At 33.5% G+C, this 22,222-nt stretch overlaps 1 protein-coding gene across 3 annotated transcripts in view; it reads right to left on the reverse strand.

Annotated features, from left to right (window-relative positions):
- Window positions 1-3,963: 3,963 nt before the first annotated feature.
- SLC17A6 (solute carrier family 17 (vesicular glutamate transporter), member 6) overlaps window positions 3,964-22,222 on the reverse strand; it is a 45,823-nt gene continuing 27,564 nt past the window's right edge. Inside the window, exons 6-12 of one of the 3 annotated variants that reach the window (XM_011971322.1) lie at window positions 20,756-20,842; window positions 17,897-18,039; window positions 13,344-13,493; window positions 8,633-8,765; window positions 7,367-7,477; window positions 6,789-6,916; window positions 3,964-6,053 (exon numbers count right to left, since the gene is read on the reverse strand). In XM_011971322.1, the coding sequence (XP_011826712.1) occupies window positions 5,718-6,053; window positions 6,789-6,916; window positions 7,367-7,477; window positions 8,633-8,765; window positions 13,344-13,493; window positions 17,897-18,039; window positions 20,756-20,842 (1,088 nt within the window). In that variant the 3' untranslated portion in view covers window positions 3,964-5,717. Of the gene's footprint in view, window positions 6,054-6,788; window positions 6,917-7,366; window positions 7,478-8,632; window positions 8,766-13,343; window positions 13,494-17,896; window positions 18,040-20,751; window positions 20,843-22,222 lie in introns of all 3 variants that reach the window. The other 2 variants (XM_011971324.1, XM_011971325.1) reach the window with 2 other exon arrangements.

The following is a 22,222-nucleotide window of genomic DNA, read 5'->3' on the forward strand; positions in this document are numbered from 1 at the left end:
TAAATAGAAAAGTAATTTAGGTAACCAATCTGAGTAACTTAGTAGTGTTAAAAATAAAAATACCTCAAGATAGTTTCCAAAATGGTCCATTGTGATGGATCTGACATTACCATCACACTTGAAGAGTTAATACCTTATATTTACTTAGCATCATAAGGAAAGGGTGCAGAGAAATGACGTTTGTTAAACACTTACGTGTTTACATACATTAAGCATTTATTACACTGTATTAATATACAGGGTGCTGTGTTAAGCATTTCATACTATTCGATTTAGTCACAAACTAACTACTAATTTGGTATTAAAGTACCATATTATGGAAGAAAAAGCAAGGCTCAGATAAATTAAGGAACTTCTAAAAGTCACACAACTATTCAGAGGCATGGACTGTAGTGATAGAGTTTAGGATATGAAGCCAAATGGCTTGGGTTCACATTCAAACTTTACATTTTAACTCTGTGACCTTCCATAAGTACCTTACCTTCTCTGTGCCTAAGTTCCTTTATTTATAAAATGAAGTTTGCAATAGTACCTATCACAAAAGGTTTTTGTAAAGATTAAGAGAGTATATATATATACACACACACATATACATATATATACACACACACACATACATATGTGTATATATACAATATAACAAATAACAACTGAGTCAAAAACTGTATCTTGGAGCTCCCTAGAGGAAACAAAGAAGGAAGCATGACAGGCTTAATGTCTTTCATGTGTAATTGTTGACAGCACATGAGTGCATCACAAAAAGCATTCCTCAAACTATTAGAAAGGCAAGGATCTTTATCTAATGCACATTGGGCAAAGTAATAAAACACGTCCTCAAATGTGGTTTAACAAGACTGGAGAGATTTCTTCATTTTGCTTGCTCTCGTTGAAAGCTAAGGGTTTCATTCAATAAATGATGTGGAATATGGGCAGTGGTCAGGATGATACATCCAGCTAATGCAATTTTTAGATGCCTAGCTGCATTTAGGGAAAACCTTGGCGAAGCTTGAACACTTTAAGTGACTGAACAGTGTTAGACAAACCTTTACAAATAAGGTGTTTTTGACATAGCTGAATGAAAATTCAGGTCTGAGTTCTTGAATAAAGATAGAAAGAAAAAAATTAAAATTCCTGCTAATTATGTCACTACCAAAAGAATTAAATCTTAGTAGTCTCTATTTGTGGTTAAAACTAAGAGTAGATGAAGGAAGAAATGGAAAGAGAAAATTTACAGCTCATGAGAAGCCCAGAAAAGGAACACAACAAAAAGAAATTTGAAGAACTGGAAACCACACTTAAAAGATTAGACCATCTCTTCTACAGAGATTCAGGTACTGGAGACACTAGATGCTGGTATCTTCCATGACCTAGACTCCCTGCAGCATGAGGCTTTCTGAGGCTGAGAGAAGATTCCTCACCTGAAACTACGATCAATCAATCGATCAGTTTGACATGGGGAGCAACTTGAAGGCATTTCATCTTCAGGAGTTTGGAAGATTAAGAAAATTCCTTTTTCAGGGTTGTTACTTAGGGTCCTGTGTCCAGAAGCTTCTCTCAGTCACATTTGTGTCACATCTTGCTGGGCAACTGGGGACCATGTAAATAAATGCCTGAGGGACTGGGTCATCTTCTCACCAGTGAATCCTCAGTATCTCCCATAGTATGAGTGATTAATAAACATTTATTGAGTTGAACAAATTAATTAGTAAGTGAACCCCAGAAAAGACAATTTGCCAGTAGTATTTCCTGTAGAAAAATACAGGAATAATAACCCACAAATGGTAACTTGATTATCCATCATGGTTATAGAAGTTGAAGATGTGTATATGTCACTTTGCATTTCCCAAAAGGGTCCACACATTATAAAGCGAAAAGCGTGCGAAGATGGTAACACAAAGATGTTCATAACACCAATCATTATAGCAGCCAAATATTGGAAATAACTAAAATGTTTCATAAATAAGGTATGGGATAGATAGATGAACTATAGTTCTTATTAAATAATTGAATATTAGATTATAGAACTTTATTATTCAAATAGGAAAATACACATGTTCTACTGTTAAATGAACATTAGGTAGCAGTAGTAAATCAAGCATAATTTTGAACTTGGAAACTAAATAATATGCAATATTATTTAATTAGTAGAATGTAAGTTTTATGTGTGTTTTTCACAGAAAGGACTTTCGAAATGTTAACAGTGCTTATCCCTGGGTAGAATAATTATTGATTACTTTATTTTCATTGTTTTTAATGCTGTCCTACACCTAATGAAACTCCCCTATTCTCCAAACACTACATTTATAATCAGAAAGGTAATAAAATGACTTAAAAGTAAAAAGAAAATGCTCTCTTGCTGTGGCCAGATAGTCTGTATTCTAGTTCTATCTTTGCCTGGGGAATCTTTAGGAAGTTTACTACACTCTCTTAGACCTGTCCACCTTACCTGGAAAATAGAAATACCAATAATGATACTTGGTCTTTTAATTTTAAAAGGCAGATGTGAAGACAAAATGTGGCAATTCATAGGAAAACATTTTGCAAACTGCAAAAAAAGATACATATGATAATGAGGAGGAAAATGGAAAAAAAAAGGCAGAGAGGAAGAGGAGAAGGGGACAATGAATTTTTGGGATTGAGAGATGAGAAAATGAATGTGGCTAGTGGTAATATTTGGAGACATCATCAGAACAATTTTTTTAGAGATGGGTGTCACTCTGTTGCTCAGGCTGGGGTGCAGTGACCATTCATAGACACAATCATAGTGTGCCACAGCCTCCAATTCCTGGGCTACAGTGATCCTTTTAGCTCAGCCTCAGGAGTCACTGGGACTACAGGCATGTTCCATTTCTCCCAGGTAAGAACAATTTTCTTATGAGAAATGTAAACTTTTTGTTTTAGAACTGGGGAAATTATATAGTGTTAAATTCAAGTCATTTTTATTCCTGCTATCAAGTTCTACAGAGAATGGCCTGGCCTGTGAACCTGCTTAAGAATTAGGCTGGGTCTCTGGCCATTGTTTCTTTATGCAGAAGATTGGAAGATATGAGTGGTGGACATGGGAGTAGTGGTAGAAGCAATAAATGGTCATTTAATTAACTCAAATAGAAATCTTATTTACAGAGAAAATAAAAATAAATGCACAGCTAGTCATCAAAATTTCTTTCCAATTCCATTAACAATCTCTGAGTCCCCTTGATCAAGTCTGTTCCTTTTATTGGCCTTCAGTGTTCTCCTTCATTCAACAACAGGTATCAACTGAATCATCTCCTAAGTCCTCTGAGCAGTAAAGTTCTATGAGTCTTAGATTTTATAGATTCTATATATAGATTCTACACATATTTACCCCTATCATCTTCTATATTCCTGTGAGTTAGGGAATCTGAGCTAAATTATTTCCATTCCACTCACAAAGACATTCTTTTGGCTGCCTTGATAAAGCTTGCTTACTGCTAATTAGTTTGGCTGAAATATTATAATATAATGCCATTATAACATTTTAGCTTCTAAATTTCTGTTTCTTCATTTACAAGCTGGGAATAAAAAGAGTACCTACTTTGGATGATCACTGTGTAGTTACATGAGATCCTATACCAAAAAATGACTAGGACAGTTACCTAGCACAGGGTATGTGTGCAGTTAAAATTAGGTGGTAATACTGATGTGATTTGTTTTGAGTTTTTTCCTAAATTTTTCTTTGAACTTAGCAGCAGTTGTGAGAAAACTCATTGAAATCTGGAGTTTGACTCAGAGACCTATTTCTTGATTTAAAACTCTATGGAGTCACATCCCACACAATCTAAAGAGTGCCATGTTCTTTCATTAAACGCCCAATGGGTCAAAAGGTTCTTGTTGTTCTTGAAGCTTATATTTGGCTTCATTGGAGCCTCCACCAGCTAAATTCATATTAAAGCTAAAAACTAAACAAAATAAATCCAAATTAATGGATGATTAATGCACGGCTTTTTAAGAAAGGATAAATAGAGCATTTTATTAACACTTTTTTGCTGCAACAAAATGACAGTCCACATATTTTCATTCAACACAACAAAAGCTGTGATCACATTACATCACTTTGAGGCACAAAGCAAAGGGTATTTTTTTTCTTAAGGTAAAGAATGATTTGCATTTTTAAAACAAACTTCATGTTTTATATTTGCAGTAGCAGGGCCTCCAGTCACTAGCACAATACAATGAACAGATCAAATATCCAGAATAGACAAAATACACCAATAATATTTTGAGTTGAATTGGGAAATGCATTATCATAATTTTAGGACATTATAAAGAGGTCTGATGTTAGCTTTTTTAAAAGAAAAAAAAAATCATTCCAACCACCCAAACGGCTACTACAAGCAAAATGAAGGTAATATACAGACAGGAAATTGTATGCATTGCACTTATTGCTTGGTACACAAATGTTGCAATTCTTGTTGAGTTATATTAAGAAATGACAAGCAAAATGCCTCTTCCCCACCTAAAATTCTATGACTCTATGAAAGTAGAAATTGCAATTCCCTAACCCAACATTAGGTGTATGCTATTTTTGGTTTTGTGTGAACATTGTTTATTATGTTTCTGTGTATGGACATGTATAAGATATACAGATATATATAGAGAGAGACCATTTTAATATAATTTATTGTCCTATATATTTAAGACAAATATTTCTTAATAGGACTTTAGATAATAAAATTGCCTACTTACAATATCTCTATGAAGTTAATCTTTTCATATTATATATAGCTCTGTGGCACAAGTTTCATATAGTATTTAATCATGAAGGAAGAAGGATATCTAAACCATTTTCTATTTCTTTGTTCTTAATATTGCATTTTAAGGGCTATATTTCCATAGTAAATTTCTTATTAGATTCTTTGTGGTGTATATATCTCTTTTTTTTCTAATGCAAGTTACAACCAGTACAAAGTTGTAATAAAAATACATTGAAGTTTATTTCTTTTTATATTTTTTGCAAAAAAGTTATGTGATATGCTACATGAAAAGTTTGATTTTATTGAAATGTGAAGTGTTTCATACTGTTAGGTAAATGGATGGAAGAACATGAAGCATACCCCTCAATTTACATGTTCTCTTTCACAGAAATAAGTGTTTGTGGCCAAGCATTTCATAGAAAAGACTGCAAGATACTCCTTTTGAGGACTAACAAAATATCTTACATTATGCAATTCAAATAGTTATTCAGTACAACTTTGCAGCTGATAGTTCACAATGTACTTCTTTGAGACATATCCCAACTCCCTGATTTTCACTTAATAAATGTCGCCTCTACCTGATGCAGCCAACTTCTGTATGCTATCCTGCAATACAGTGTAACAAATATGTAAGTGCGTTTTGCATGATCAAGTAGCTTTGGCTTCCTAAGTTTTGTAGGATGAGATGTTGTGCTTTATTAAATAGTGATGAGTTTTAGCTCATATGAATCCAAAGGGTAACTACTTGTTTCTACAATTTTGACCAGTCAACCTTTTAAGTCACAAATGCAAGAATGGATGACTTGAATGGAAATGATGGAACTTCACAATTTTACAGATTGCACTTGATGGTAACCTCATGGGTTTGTTTTGTTTTCATTTTAACAGCAAGTCTTGCCTGGTTGATATGTTTACATGTTTATATCACGTGTTTTTAAATTTTTTGTGTAATCACATGAATTTAATCACAAACACTAAAAATAAATCCAGTAATTAGTTTTGTTATGAATAATCAACTCGGTCCTTATAACTATATGAGTCTTGTACTTCTCCTTGTACAAATTCCTCTTTCTTTTCCCAACCACTGGGCCAACCTCCATTGGCCTGTGTTGTGGCACCATAAGACTTGGTGGTACCATAATTTATATAATTTTGAGTAATGTCCCCTGTTTCTTCATCAAGTTCATCTTCATGAATAAATCCACATTTTTCTTCACTTGTTTCCTCAGGGTCTGCCCAGGGTTGTTTCTCTCCTGAGGCAAATATTGCATAAAATATAACTCCACCATAGTGGACTAGGGCAGCGATCAGGAAGACATACTGCCACTCTTCACGTGACTGCAGTGACAAAAAGCAGCACTGTGAGAACAGACTCCCCATGATTTAAACGCCTAACGTCTTCTCTGACTACACCACCACTGAATTTTCATGAAACACTGTATTTGGGGAAATCCATGTACTGATTATGTGAAGCAAACACTCTATATAACACTTCTGTAATACTATTACTTTTATTATTTGATCTTTTAAATCTAGAAGTTTAGAAATAAAATTCCAAATATATCTATGGCCTGCTGATTTTTAAAATATTCATAATCTCTTTTCATTTCCATTGATTTACTTATCTTTTTATTCCATTTCTTTTGTTTCTTTACTTCTAGTAAACCAGAATTTTGAAGCTCTGCCTACACATATAAGTACAAATAGCTGATGATAATATTCTCCCTTGGACAACTGCGGAGGAATCTGAATTGAGGTTTAGAAATAAAGCTCAGAAGACATCTGCTTGAGTATTTTAATAAGCCAGAGAAAAAGGGGGTTTTTATCACATCAGGGGTATCAGAATTATTAAAAAGGGTTGAGAAACCTATTGCTTATTGGTTAGGGAAATTGACTTTCTTGGAATTCTTAAAAAGATTTTTTATTCTGAGTCTCATTTATCTTTCCCACTCAGAGATGTGGTAACTGGACAAGAAAGAGAATACTAAGGATAATATTTTAACTCTTTTCCAAAAAGATTATCATTTTGAGAAACTGTCTTCTATGAATAAACATCTGTTTTGGCCACCTTACCTTATTCTTTGTCATTGCACCAACAATGATAGGACAAACCATTCCTGACAATGTGCCAACACCATTCGAAATGCCCATTAAGATACTGGCATATCTTGGAGCAATATCCAAGTGGTTAACATTGAAACCTGAAATACACACATAAGTTTTGACTCAGGGGATCCTAAACTTCTTAAAAGTAAGTACCTGTAAAACCACACATCACAACTCCTTAAAATATACTGGGTTCAGAGCACGTGCTTAATTATGTTGTGATAATTTCTCTTGGGGATATAATGAGAATAGAATGAGGTATGAATTCTTATCCAACACTTAATATGTGATGTTCACTCCAGAGAGGAGGTAATGTTTTCTTAACAACAACAAAAAAAGGCAGTCCAGGAGGACATTGAGTATTAACAAATCTAAATGTTTTCTAAATATTTTATTTTTTTCATTTTCTAGTGGAAATATTTGACTATTATTCAACCTATAAAAGATATATATGAAGATATCTATAAAAAGATATATGTATGTGCCTTTTTATCAGCAGTTAAAATCAGAATGTCCCAAGTACAAAGAAAAAATATATATCTTACCAGATATAGCAAATCCACTGAATCCCACTGCAAGTACCAAGAATGAGATTGCTACCCCTCTAGTATGAGAATAGCCAACAACCAAGAGTAGTGTGGCTTCCATGCCAAAACCTTCAGAAGCAAACACATAGAAATTCTTCAGAAATTTTTGAAATTTTACCAGTGAGCCAAAACTGCTAAAAATGTTCCAATTTATTAACCTAGAAATTCCACTTCAGAGAGTCTATTTTCCAAACTAATAATAATAATAATAATAATTTTTATTTTATAATTTTATTTATATTTATTTTATTTATATTTATTTTATTTATAATTATTATCCTAGAGATTCATGAAGCTTTCCTTGTGTTTTAATAAAAAACATCCAGGCCAGATGTGGTGGCTCATGCCTGTAATCCCAGAACATTGAGAGGCCAAGGTGGGAGGATCACCTTAGGTCAGAAGTTCGAGGCCAGCCTGACCAATATGGAGAAACCCAGTCTCTAGTAAAAATACAAAATTAGCCGAGCATGGTCACCCGTGCCTGTAATCCCAGCTACTCTGGAGACTGAGGCAGGAGAATCGCTTGAACCCGGGAAGCGGGGATTGTGGTGAGCTGAGATCATGCCATCACACTCCAGCCTGGGCAATAAGAGTGAAACTCCATCTCAAAAACACAGAAACAAACAAAGAAAAACATCCAAAACAACCTAAAGTTTCAATGATGGAAAGAGGTAAGTTAGTTACAATAAATACAAATGGCTTTATTTATTTATTTATTTATCTATTTATTTATTTATTTTGAGACAGGGTTTCACTCTTGTTGCCCAGGCTGGAGTGCAATGGTGCGATCTCGGCTCACTGCAACCTCTGCCTCCAAGGTTCAAGCAATTCTCCTGCCTCAGCCTCCCAAGTAGCTGGATTACAGGCACCCACCCCCATGTCAAGCTGATTTTTTGTGTCTTTAGTCGAGATGGAGTTTCACTATGTTGGCCAGGTTGGTCTCAAACTCCTGACCTCATTATCCACCCACCTCGGCCTCCCAAAGTGCTGGGATTATAGGCATGAGCCACCGTGCCCAGCCACAAATGGCATTATAAAGCAGTTACTTAAAACTAGGAGTTATGAAAAGTTTGACATAGTATGAGGAAGTTATTTTAAGTGAACAATGAAGGCACAAATGCAACTGCATCTAAGTAATTTGATCTGTGTAGAAAAAGTTATTTTCTCATGTAGGTTAAACTGATTGAACTAAAAACATGTCCTTAGTGCCACTTATGTACTTACCACCACAATTCATGATCTTTCTCACTGTTGTAGTTGAAAGAATCTGCTTGCTTCTTAGAAAATCTGCAATTTGCCCCCCAATAGGCACAATAATTGTCATTACTAAGTGTGGCACAGCAGATAGCATGCCAACCTGATGAAAAACAAGAAGGGGGAGAAACAGACATAACCGTAAATAATATGGGTAATTTAATGGCCTTAGTTTCTGAATCTGTCATTACATTTTTATGGACAAACGAAGGAAAAATACTCTTTCCAAATGATCACTTGCTCATTCCTAGAATAAGTAATGCTTTCCACAGAATACATGAGAAAAGCTAAGCAAATTTACTTGGATCCCTTTCGACCTTCTGTGAGAAGTAATACATATATATTTTTTGCTATGTAATGCATCAGTAAATTTTGAGTATGATTCAACTCTTCTGATATTGTTAAATGTGTTTGCACAAATACATCCTTAGTGAAAGAGAGCAAAAGTGGCGAGAGAGAGACAGAGAGGAAAAATACATTTGTCACATCTTGAAGAGGCTGTATTTTAAATTTATGTTTAATTCATATGGGAAAAATGCATATTTGTACTTTATAGATATCTTATGAGTAAAAAGCACAGACATAATTTCTGTAGAGTAAGATCCCAGATAATGCAGATAATTTCTTCAATTTTAAGTATTTTCTGCATCAAATATCAATACTTGATCACATTTTTGTATTGTGGCATGTAGTTTCTCAATTAATTTCATGCTAAATAGCCTAATTTCAAACTTTACCCACCAGGATCAGTTAAACACATATTTTTAACCATTACTTACACACAAAGCACTGTGTTCTAAGCATTATGGGGACAGTAAGTATAAATAAAATGCATTTAAATTATGTATTACCACATACGTGGACTTAATAAACTTTGAATATAAACATATAAGGAAGTTTTTTTACTAAGTAAACTTTGAAAAACAATTTTTGGCAGATGGCATTCATAATGTGTGTTTAAGTATGTCTTTCCAATTAGATTATCGAAGGTTTGACACAAAGATTCTATTTTATTTTACACGGGTATATAGTATGATATCACAATCATGGATTTGAGTTGTAATGATTAATTGAAATAGTAAATGATTCCACAATAGGTTAACTGTTCAGACTACATAATGATCTCTTCCATCCCAGATGGATGATATTAATATTCTTCTTACTAAGTTAAAAAAAATTGAGAGTCAGAAGACTTAAGTGATTGTGAGAGTCAAGTTTTGAATCAGTTCTACCTGAGTCCAAAGACTGGGCTCTTAGCCTTTATACTTGGCACCACTGCCATGAGAAGGAAAAATCAAATGAAATCAGACGATATATATTAATGTGCTTAGTCTAGTACGAAACTTGGTATATAGCAGGGGCTCAACAGGTACCTAAATAAAGACGTCAGGTAAACTGACATTAGGAGAAAAAAAAAAAAAAAAAAAAAAACCATTATTGCTTTTGAGACTAGTATCTTGAGAAAACTACAGGGCTTTTTCCTCTTAATATGGAGTAAATATATTTCAAGCAGTCAATGTGTAGAAACCTTTGAACAAAACAAAAACGTTCTGAAAGACACTAGGTTATGATTTGTGTAGAATTACATGGTATGTTTTTGGCATTTATAAAGGCAGGCTAAAAGTTTGGAAGTAACCACATTGCCTAAGTCCACATAAACGACTTGCATTTTTACCCAGTGTTTAATAAGTCTGAAAAGTTTTTTAATTGAAAATCCTCTGTTATTTACTATCTATTCGGACAATCATTTTGACTACTTTGGATAAGAAAGGAACAAAGCTATGGTTATTTTTTCACACTTTCAGCAATGGGTATGCAAAGCACTATGGAAAATGCAAGGTGCTAACAATCTACAGGGTTAATCAGACAAGTTTTAGGCTATTTTAGCGTATTGATTTAACATTTAAAGGTATTGACTCTCCTAGTTTCTTAAACAATATGTGGATATACTCTGTATTTCACCTCAAAAGAGCCAAAGAGGTTTCAAAAGTTTGTGAGTTATTCAGTGGTCTTCTTGGCTTTTGGGGACTTATGAGGAATCACTTGTCACATGATCAAAATGATTAAAACCTTCCTAAAGATCATTTATGTCAATTACATAAAAGTTTGCTTATTATTTTAAGGTTTTGAAAGGATAGGATAAATGTTTTTGAGCTTATAACTGATTTATTCTTCATAGAAACTCCAGTAATTAGATTTTTGTCCCAGCCTTCTTTTAGCTTTTCTGGGTCATAGTCTAGATCGTATGTCTTCCTATCTGATCCATATTCTGTTCAGAAATAGCAGCAAAGCACAGCCAGCCACCACTATTCTTCTCCTCCTTAAATAGGAAGCTCAAAAGGAGTGGACGTCTGTTCTCATTTGGCTTGCCCCTTATAATCTGACCTTTCAAAGTGCTGGTTAATCCTGTCACTGACCTGCTGATATGCCATTTTCAAGGGCCTGAAAATGTTACATATAAGCATAGGCTGATATAATATATTAAATTATATATATATATGTGTGTTTGTGTGTTTTAGAAAATAAAAATAAAAATATATATACCTGATATATATTGTATTAGCTTATGCCAGTATATAATTTTATATATATATATCAGTTAAATAATATAATTAACTTATATAGTTAACGGATATAAAATCTATGTTATAATTTTATTTATATATATGGTGCTGTCTTAACCAAGTCAGTATAATTAGAATGAAGATTAAGCCATTGCACTCATGTTTCTTTCTGTAGGATACCCAATTTAGCTAAAGTTGAAGAGAATGATCTTCCATGTAAATATTTTACTTACTTTACCTAAATTTGGATGCAGCTTTTAAATAATATCCTTATTATTTAATGGTATTAAGTTAATACCATTATTTAGAGATAAGAAAATTGAAGCCGATAATTACTCAAAACTATGCCCAAGATTATATACCAATACTTTGTTGTAGACCTTGAATTTGAAGCCATGTCAGCTTAGACCCGAATCTAATTCTCTGTGTTCTCCAGCATGTCCTATACAATTTTTTTCAGCTAAGTCAGAATTTTTTAAACCAATCTAATTAGTATATGAAGACCAATGTGTCTGTGTGAATTTATCCACAATTTTCGTTAAAAATATAACTAATGAATGAAATAAACCAACCCATCTGCTGGTTGATTTATAATTAGTTTTTACAAAATACCATTGCTTTTACTCAAGCATCCTCAATTAATTGGAGCTAGAGGGCCAAAATGACCACATAGTTTCATTAACATCAGTTGGCTTCGTCACTCTCCCCCCAAGACCTGACTTTATTCATAGCCTCTCAGTGTCATATTTGTCCTAGATTATGAAAATGGACTCACACCTCCAGCAGCCTTTGTTGAGAAGTATAACACCTCTCAGAGCTCCCAAAGGCTACCCTGGAATGTTTGATCAGCTCTAGAGAGAAGAGCTCTGTCTAAAGCAGCCATTCTTCTCTAGGATGGAGGAAACAGTTTCCTTAGAAACAGGAATTACAAAAGAGCTCTTAGAATAGCTACTCCTAAACTGAGGTTTTCTTCAGTCCCAGGTCTCAGTCTTTCAAGTAGAGACAGAATATGAATAGCGAGCCCAGCTGGACTTATGTAATGACATGAAGAGAGATAGCAAGACCATTGCCAGCACAGACAATGTATTCAGGACTCAACAAAGGGCTTGACACAGAGATGGCATTGAGCAGATACTCACTAAATACTTGAATGGATATATGATTTACCTGAATTTGAATGGCATAGTGAAGATAATTAAACAAAAATCAAAGAATCTTTGTCTAAATTTGATTTTGTCATGCATTACTAGCGTGGCTTTAAGCAATTTAATTACTTTCCCTAGTTTCTGTTTCCCCATCATTTCAATAGAAATTATAACTGTTGTTCAACAGATCAACCAGCAAAAGTTGTTCATGAATATGAGAGTAGTTTCTAAATTTCGAGTTCCTATATAAATATAGAGTAGTATTTTTATATTCATTTTACCCTTATAGAAAATCTCAAGATGATTATATTCCCATAGCTATGAACAAATGTCTGTGGAAGTTTGCATGCTGTATTCTAATTGGTAACTTATTTTCATGTTTATACCACCAAGCTGTGAGCATTTTGAGGACAGAAACCATGTTTTTATTTCTGCATCTCACATAAAGTTCTGCACATTGTGTTCAACAAATACTTGTTAAATTAATAAATTGGATGGACAAAGTATAAAAATGTTTTCAGATTTTCTTTTACAATCCTCCTATCTTTTCGCTGGATGAGAGTTCTAGAGCATTGAAGAATAATTAGATTGGAAATTAGTAAGTACAATTATATTTGAGTGGAAAACTTTTTTTGTTTGTTACATTGTCTGTGACCTGAGACTTAAAGGGAGTTATGCTTATTTACAGGGAAAAGATTACACTGCTGCTCACCCCAACTGGCCTGTAAGTTCCATGAAGGCAAAAACTAGGTTTGTTTTGCCTGTATTCTCAGTACCAGAGAGCAATTCTAGCAGACAATAGAATACAGTAGACACTGAAACATTTTACTTTGCTTCTATTTCCTAGCAGTTGTTTAATGAATAAATGAATAATCTCTGAAAATTAGAAGACAAAAATTTTTGTAAATGAATTTAAAATTCACTTAAATACATAGGTAATCCACAATTTATATAAGAATACATTTTACATACCTTGCTAATTTCAAATCCAAAGACTTCCTCAAAATATGCTGGCTGACTAATAAGCAATAAATAAAAAGTCCAGCTTCTGCAGAAGTTTGCAACAATTATTGCATAGACTGGCATGGATGTAAAAAACTTCCTCCATGGAGTCTTGAATTTCTGAAATTCCAAAAAGAGAGACATTATGACCATTTTAAATATTTTCAAACTTAAATGGGAATAATAGGTGCTTTGCATTTTCAGGATGAATATGACAGGTCATAAGTAAGAGGTAGAAAGATGTAGTGAAGCATTAATTATAACCACCCAGTTAATCTTAGCTACATAAGTAATCATTGGAAGAAAAAAAAATATGATCTCAATCACTGCAACTTATTAGATTATTCCAGCTTTAGGAATACACAGGATTACATAATTATAGAAAATTGATTCCAAAAGCATAGGTCCTGGTTTCTAAAGTTTTTTTTTCCTTTTTTTAAATTTTGTTAATGGTGATAGATCGTATCTCAGCAAAAACTTATTGCCACATCAGTGAGCTTGTGATAGCCAAAACATTTCATTTAAAACATTGAAAATCCAATGTATTCATGAAGAGAAAGATACAAAAACTTAAGAGTACAGTATTCTAGACTAGACCCTACCTGAGGTCAATTATTCTACTACCAAACAATCTAAGTCAATTATTCTACTATCAATCAATCCATAAATTCTCTTGATAGCTAGTAGCTTTAACTATAAATTCTGTGACACTAGAGTTCAAGGTTCTATAAAACTCAGAACAGCTGGGTGAAAGCATTTGTCTATCCCCAGCGTACCTTTGGCACTTAACTAGTTACTTAAAATATTCAAAGCATTCAAAATTAACAACCTAAATATGATCAGCTTTGCATATGACCCCTTTAAAAAATTAAACCTAATTATACTTAAAGTTTCTGTGTATGCCAAAATGTAAGCAAGTACGTATTCTCCCCCAAGACTAATATTTTTAGACATTAAAATATCTCTCATATTTCCCGATTATTTCTCAAGTACTTTATTTTGAACACCAAAATACTGTTTGGTGTGGAAACAGTGGCCTAAAATAACTTTGTTAAAAGCTAACTTGGGATCCTTGACCTAACTAAATGACTGAAAGAGGAGGCAAACATCTTTCACGCGGATTTAACAATTATTTCTGAATGTAAAACATCATAATTGCTAGTATTGGTTGTGGCTGTAATTAAGCCATTTAAAGATCACTTTAAATGCAACACAGTAGGAAGTTATGATGTGGTGATCATAGATATATGAAAGACAAAAAAGAAACAAACAAAAACAAAAATCTGTCCTAATAATATGTAATGAATACTGTGGCTTTGGATAAAAAATTTTAGCGGCAGCATCATAAATAGGTTCAAAAAGTACAGTTTTTAAAAAGAAATCAATATGTCCTAAGAAAATAATTCCAGATGAGTACATTCATTTCACAGATAATAAAAATGTCAGAAGACAGAAATGTCTGCATTATGGTATTATGTTAGCATAAGAAATGACTCCAGAATATTATTAGAAGTAAAAGAACTTTTCCCTGCTGGGCAAAGATCCTTTCATTCATACCAGGATCATCTTTCCTAAGAACTTTATTCTTTACATCGTAAAGCACTTCATCAAAAGCAAGAGAAAAATATCTCATCTTATACCTTAAAAAATTGTTGGGGGATTAAAGGGAAGATTATGGTATTCTGATGATGTTCTATTTATTGAAATGGCTGTTTATGTTTGGTTTATACAAATTCAGCGAACTGATTGTTTACTATTTGCGATTTTTTTCTTTACATATGCTATATTTAAATCTATTTTTAGAGAAAAATAGATTTAAAAGACATTGCCATCAGTTGCAATGTGTGATTCTTAATCACATTCAGATTCAAAACAAATAGCTAAAAATAAATTTGAATACAGGTTAGATATTAGAATGTAGACAGCATTAGAAATTTGAATATGATGTAGGTGTTAAATGATGATACAGAATTGTTTTTAATTGTGTTAGGTGTGATAGTAGTACTGACATTGTGAAGGAGAATATTATTTTTCTAGAGATACACATGAAGTTTTTATGGATAAAGTAGTTTGACATTTTATTTACTTTGAAATGGTTCATCAAAACAAAAGTGAAATAAATAAGCAAGATGGTAATTGTTGCACCTATGTGGTGAGTATATGATATTCCTGTCAGTATTCTTTCTCCTTTGCTGTATATTAAATTTGTTCACAAGATAAAAGTTCAAACTAGAATACAAGTTATATTCCCACAAAATCTCATTTTAAAATTTACTTTCAAGCTACAGGAACATATGAAACATCAGTAAGAAGTAAAATATTGGGTTTAGAAAAGCAGTGAGGTATAGGAAGCGGGGAGCTAAAGATTATCTGTGCTGTTTTTTCATTCTCCTGCTGTTCTTTCTGGGGTCATTTGTAGGAATTAGTTTTTACCTAGACAGAATTTCTGATTATTTTTTAAATTTATTTCTAATCTAGACATATGACCTCTCAAGAACTGGTAAATAAAAGAATATAATGAATTAATAGGATATAGATATAGGCTGATCACATTATTTTGGGGCTAGAAATCGAGGCTAAACTCAAAACTTGCCAGAAACCAATCTCCATTACCTTCTGCTCAAAATAACTGCAACTAGTGGGCACCAGTGCATACTACCAATCTTCCACCCACTCCCATATCACCTCTTGTTTCTGAGTAGCCACCGCAAGAAATTATTAGTCTATCTACAGAAGGAAACACAAAGGGGAAAGTTCTAATGCCAGGCTAACTCATGGAACAACTACACAGTAAAGATTTGTTTAAACCATTGAAGTTCAACTTCTGAATTATATATGATATGGGATTTTTCTTATTCATTAAAGGCCAATTTGGCTCAGCAATAATGGGTGATAGACTTTTTTTTTTTTTTTTAACCTAAGATGAGACATCAAAGACAGGCATTCTCTAACAAATGAAGTAGAGAATCTGAGCTAGAATCAACCACACCTAGAATAGGGAGGGAGAGGTGTTTGTTTTAAAAGAACAAATGCATAATATGTAAAGGGCATTGATTCTTCAATTAGTGTATGACATCTTCCAGCTTTTAGCATAAGGAAACTATCATTGATCAGATCACCAAATGCTTCAATATGTCTAAATACACTACTTTTACTCAACAGTGTATTTTTGTGTTTTTGTTTTGTTTTGTTTTGTTTTTGTTTTTTTTTAGACTGAGTCTCCCTCTGTCACCCAGGCTGGAGTGCAGTGGTGTGATTTCAGCTCACTGCAACCTCCACCTCCCTGGTTCAAGCAATTCCCCTGCCTTAGCCTTCCGAGTGGCTGGGATTACAGGCTCACGCCACCAGGCCTGGGTAATATTTTTGTAGTTTTAGTAGAGACGGGTTTTCACCATGTTGGCCAGACTGGTCTCGAACTCCTGACCTCAGGCAATCCACCCACCTCCGCCTCCCAAAGTGCTGGGATTGCAGGTGTGAGCCACCATGCCCAGCCTTCTTTTTAAAATATAATATCGGGAGGCTTTTGTATTAATTACTATGTACAATATATCAATGTTACATAGAATACAACATTTGCATTATTGAAATAGAACTATGTTTTCTCTCTTTTTAAGTAAATCAGAAGGAATCAAATCATCAGGAAAAAAGGGCTTCACAACATTGCCTTTATGATGCTTGATATTCATAATAATAATCCTGAAAGATAATGATATTTTATCAAAAAAATAATTAAATTGTTATAATTATTTTATATCAGCTGTCTATTATTGGTGTTCTAATGCTTCAGTATCTCCTAAACCACAGATGACATAAATACGCATGTGTTAAACCTACATTTAGAACATAGCAGTCCTCCCTTAACCGTGGTTTCGCTTTCTGAAGTTTCAGTTACTACTTGCACAGTACAATAAGATTTTATGGGAAGCGGGGGGCACAGTTAACTTAAGTTTCCTTACAGTATATTGTTATAATTCTTCTATTTTAATATTAGTCACTGTGGTCAATCACTTGCCCAATTTACACATTAAATTTTATCATAGATATGTGTGTATAGGAAAAACGTTATATGTAGGGTTCGGTACTAGTCACAGTTTTAAGCAACCCGGGGGGTCTTGGAATAGATCTGTTGAGGATCCAGGGGCACTACTGTATTCAATAAACCAAAAATTGCCCTTTTCATGACTGATTTGGATTTTTAAAATTTAAAATGGACAACTATTTATTGTATTTGTTTAAATTATAGACCATATTGAACTGTTTAAAAATATTGTTTAGGTTTGCCATTATAGTTATAACCCACTGTACATTTTTAAATGCTTAAGAAAGGATAAAGGAAAAAAAAATGACAGATGGAGGAAACAGCTATTATTCCTAAGTCAGAGAATATGGATGGACCAAAAAAAAATAAGTTATGACTGATACCAAATTAGTTTTGCTGAAGAAGAACTTGTGAGATAGTTTGGTTGGTCAATGGGAGCGAGATGGGAATAAGATAGGAATATACACCATAATAAAGTTCTTACTTCCATTGCACCTAAAAGATTTGCACTCTCTCCAATGCTTTCTTCTATGTACCTACGTTCTTCATCTGTAATAGTAGGATGCTTTGCAGGACTTTCATAAGACACCAAAAGCCAAAACATGTACCAGACCATTCCAAAGCTTCCTGCAAGCAACAGTTCAGAAGGAGAAAGTCAAATCTATCACAAATACTTCCATTTAACAGTGATGTGCTGGAATAAAACTGCAATCATCTCATGACAAACACATTCTATTAGAAAGAAGAATTCAAGCTTATGTTTCTCCAACTGACGTTAGCCATCTTTTCTTCTCTTTTGCCATTATGCTTCAAACTTCTTAAAGGTCAGGCCTGTGGTTTTATCTCCTTGTCTCTATGAAATAGCACTGATATACAGTAAGCCATAAATAATTATTATAACGGTGTAGTTTGGAAGGTATTCATTCATCCGACAGTACTTAGCAGTTAGCATTCTAGGCACTCTGGTTAAGTGCGAGAAATATAATGAACAAAACAAAATTCCTGTCCTCAAAGAATTATTCTGGGGGTGAATCCTTTTCTTTATTGCCTGCCTAGAATATACAAAAGTGGTTTCATTTCCAGAGAAAAGAATTGCTCATTTCCCTCTCCTGTTAGCACTTCCAGATCTGGCAAACAGACTATTAAATAAAACCTAGATTATTTTAGCATGAGTGCCTACATTACATAAAAAGTGGGCCTCTGTACTTAATGTGGTAACAACACTTTTCGTGACTGTATGCCATATTATTTTGACCACATAGTATTGCCTATTGATCCTTCTTTGGGCAGGTGAAAGTTATAAATTCCAAGGCCCTAAACTGTAAATCCTTTTTCATCCTCTTCTTACCATTAAAACATGTCCTTTTCGTGCAATATAAATCTGTAAGCATTAATAGTAGCAAGAATTCCAAGTGATTTATTCTAGTTTCCCAGCAGTTGACCACTTCATTTTTTTCCCTCACACTGTTCTCTTTGTCCCTTGGGTAACAATCTAAATGCACCTGATCCCTACAACACTTTTTCTTTGGCCTATCCGATCTCTAAGAAGTGTTCCTTAACACCATACATAACTTCTGATGAGCTGTGTCCCTTTTAATTACTCAACATTGAAGTAAACATGATTTAGGTTCAGATAGTGCTTAAAAATTCAATATAATATAGTGTTTACAGAATATAACTCCCAGATTCAAATCCTGACTGTGTCACTCATTCGCTATATGATCCAATCAGTAACTGAATCTCTCTAAACTTGCACTACAAAATGAGATAATAATTCATTTTTATGGAATTATAGAAAAGTCAAAGGAGGTAATGTATAAATCAACAAGCACAGTGGATGGCACAAAATGAGCACTCAAAAAATGAGAGATACTGTAATTTTATAAGAATTATCATTACCACTAATGGAATTCACCTAAAGTGCCAGATATGCTGCTAATTACTTTATATGTATTATCCTTTTTAACTTAACATCACTATACTGATCTTATCTCTTTAATCTTTAAAATATGACAACTGAATGTGTGACTCCAGACCAAGTTATTGTTACACACAGCAAGTAAGCATAAGCAAGCACTATGATATGACATTTTCAGATTATCTGTTTACATTTTGTATCATTCAATGATAAATATCAAATGAGATATAACTTGAAATAATGATATTGGTTGTTTATGAGTGCCTTGTTTAAATTTCTATTCTTACTTTAAGGTCACATATCTTCAATTAAGTAATAGATTAAGGCACAAAACAAAGTATTTAATGGATAGCCATATCAACTTATGCAATACATCCTATGAAACAAGTGCTTTTAAACTTTGTTGAATTATGCACTCCTTTGAAAATCTAATGAATGGTATAAATTAAAATCTGATTTAAAAAAATCTCCCTAAGGAAAAAAAAAGTTCACAAGTACATATATGGCTTGCAATTTAGGGCATTCATGGATCCAAAACCCATCCATGGCTTTTGAACCACAAAAAGTGTCCCTATGATAAGTGACATTTAATAACATTCTACAAGCCTAATAATTTGTCCTGATGAGAACATTTCAAAATGGGAATGAATCAGGGCAAATTTAGAATCAGCCAGATACTGTTCTACCACATGACTTCATTAATATTTCAGATTCTCTTGGCAATGTCCAAAGATGATATTAATCACTGACAATATTAGTTGAGATCCAGCTTTCCTTTATTTTTCCTTTACCATTATTAAAAAATGCCTCTTAAAAAGAAAGACTGTAGGGATATTTTGAAATAGTTACAAGGTGAATATCAAGAGTGTCTTAGATTTAGGATTACATATTTTATTTCAACATGGAGGCTTAATTTCCTTTAATTCTGGGGAAATGAGGACTGAGATATGCTGCTACAGCAGCTAACTGCTGATATTTCATCAAGGAATTGAATAGTCGCATCAGCACCACCATCCCCTTTCAGCTATCTTCCCCTATTCAATCTTGAAGAGGCAGAATCAGGAAAATGACCAAGAAGGCAATAGCAAAGAGAGGTGGGTGCTGCCTAACTCTTTCCTCTTCATCAGCTTTTAATCAAGAGATAATTTAATATTTTTTCATAATAAAGGACATAGATTTACTAAATGACAAAGTTCCTGTCAGCAATGTGGTTGCTTTTTAAAACAAGAAATAGCAATCTAAGAAAAATAACAGAGATGAAGTGTTTTCTAATCCTCTCAGAACACAAGGAAAGGATTCTTAAGAGAAGAAAATAAGTAAGTAAACATAGAAATGAATTTAGTGATTGATCTCATTGTCTGCAACCACTTTTCTTTTAGCCTATGCACATTTCATTTAACTCTATTGCATAGAAATATAACATACCATAGACATAAAACACTGAAGACCAGCCAGTGTACTGCACAAGAATGCCAGCTAAAGGCATTGCAATCACAGCGCCGGCATAGGAACCTAAAGTGTAAGGAAGAATGGGAGAAAAGTGAGTGAAATCTCACATCCCTTGGTTTATTCACAAAGACACTTGCACACTCAGGTATATGGGACTCACATCCAGACAAATTCCCACCACCACCAAACATATAAATGTATACATACGTACACAGAAACACGGGATTACACAAGTGGATATCACCTACCTCCTACCCAAGACACAACAGATATTTAAAAATTATAATGGAGCCATGCTGACTGGCATGTGTCCTGCATGTCTGTGTGCTGAACTTGGGACAGAGTGTGCCAATACGAACCAGACACCTGAAATCTATTCTTGCCACCTCAAGCATGTATCTTCTTGTAGCAAATTCATGCAGTTTCAGGTTTGTGTAGTTTTTTCTGACTTCATTTTAATTTTTTTTTATCTACCAGAGGTCTCTTTATTAGAATCCATGATTAAGGGCATATTGCTTCAGTTCTCAATGCATGTTCAGAAGATATCATCAAGGTAAGTTACCATGTTTTTCCACCATGACAAATTTGTTTTCTTTGCTGTCCCATAAAACAGTTTAAAACATGCTGACAATTCTCACAATAATAGGTAGCATTCATTAGCTTTTCTAGTGAATACCACCTGATTTACATCCCTTTGAATTTTACATAGTGGGTTATTTAAAAAAAAAAAAAGATCTTAGACATATAGGTAGAAATGGCAATATTTGTGCCCTGGGATTTAGACCCAAATACAGGCAAATTCAACCTCTATAGGCAATAATACTGCTAATCTTACGGCTTAAAGATACAGTAAAATCACAGCAGCCTTAATTTCCTATTATTAGGATTATTTACAGTAGTTCTTATATCTGATTTGGAAAGGGAATTGCTTTCTTGCCTTACTGCTCTGGTAGAAAGAGTAAAACATGCATTCTGCGGGCATAAAAGACCTTAAATTATACTGATTGTCTTAAAATGTTTTAAAAGTTAACAATGAACAAAAAGTAGCTTCAGATTACCAGAAAGAGCGCTACACTTTAAAAGCTGGGATTGAAGCTTTAATACATGTTCATTAATTCTACTTCTCAAAATAGTAGTAAGGTCAGTTATGATCCCAAAAATAAAAGTTCTAATGAATGGGAAATTATAGCAACAGTGCTTAGGAGAACACTTAAAGATCATATTAATTTAATTAATTTAAATTATAATAGTTATTTTCTATAGGCATTTTATTCACTGTAATTCAAACATATAGCTGTATCAAATAAAAATTCTGAGAAACTGTTAGATTTTAACCCCAAGCAGAATTCAAAGTAAATTTAATATTTATTCATAAAAATAAATACATAGTCTAATTATGTTTTTATCTCTGTAAACGTGTTTAAAATTTGTATTTTTACATTT

The sequence above is a fragment of the Mandrillus leucophaeus genome, unplaced genomic scaffold (assembly GCF_000951045.1).
Source record: "Mandrillus leucophaeus isolate KB7577 unplaced genomic scaffold, Mleu.le_1.0 Scaffold1211, whole genome shotgun sequence".
Taxonomy (NCBI): Eukaryota; Metazoa; Chordata; class Mammalia; order Primates; family Cercopithecidae; genus Mandrillus; species Mandrillus leucophaeus.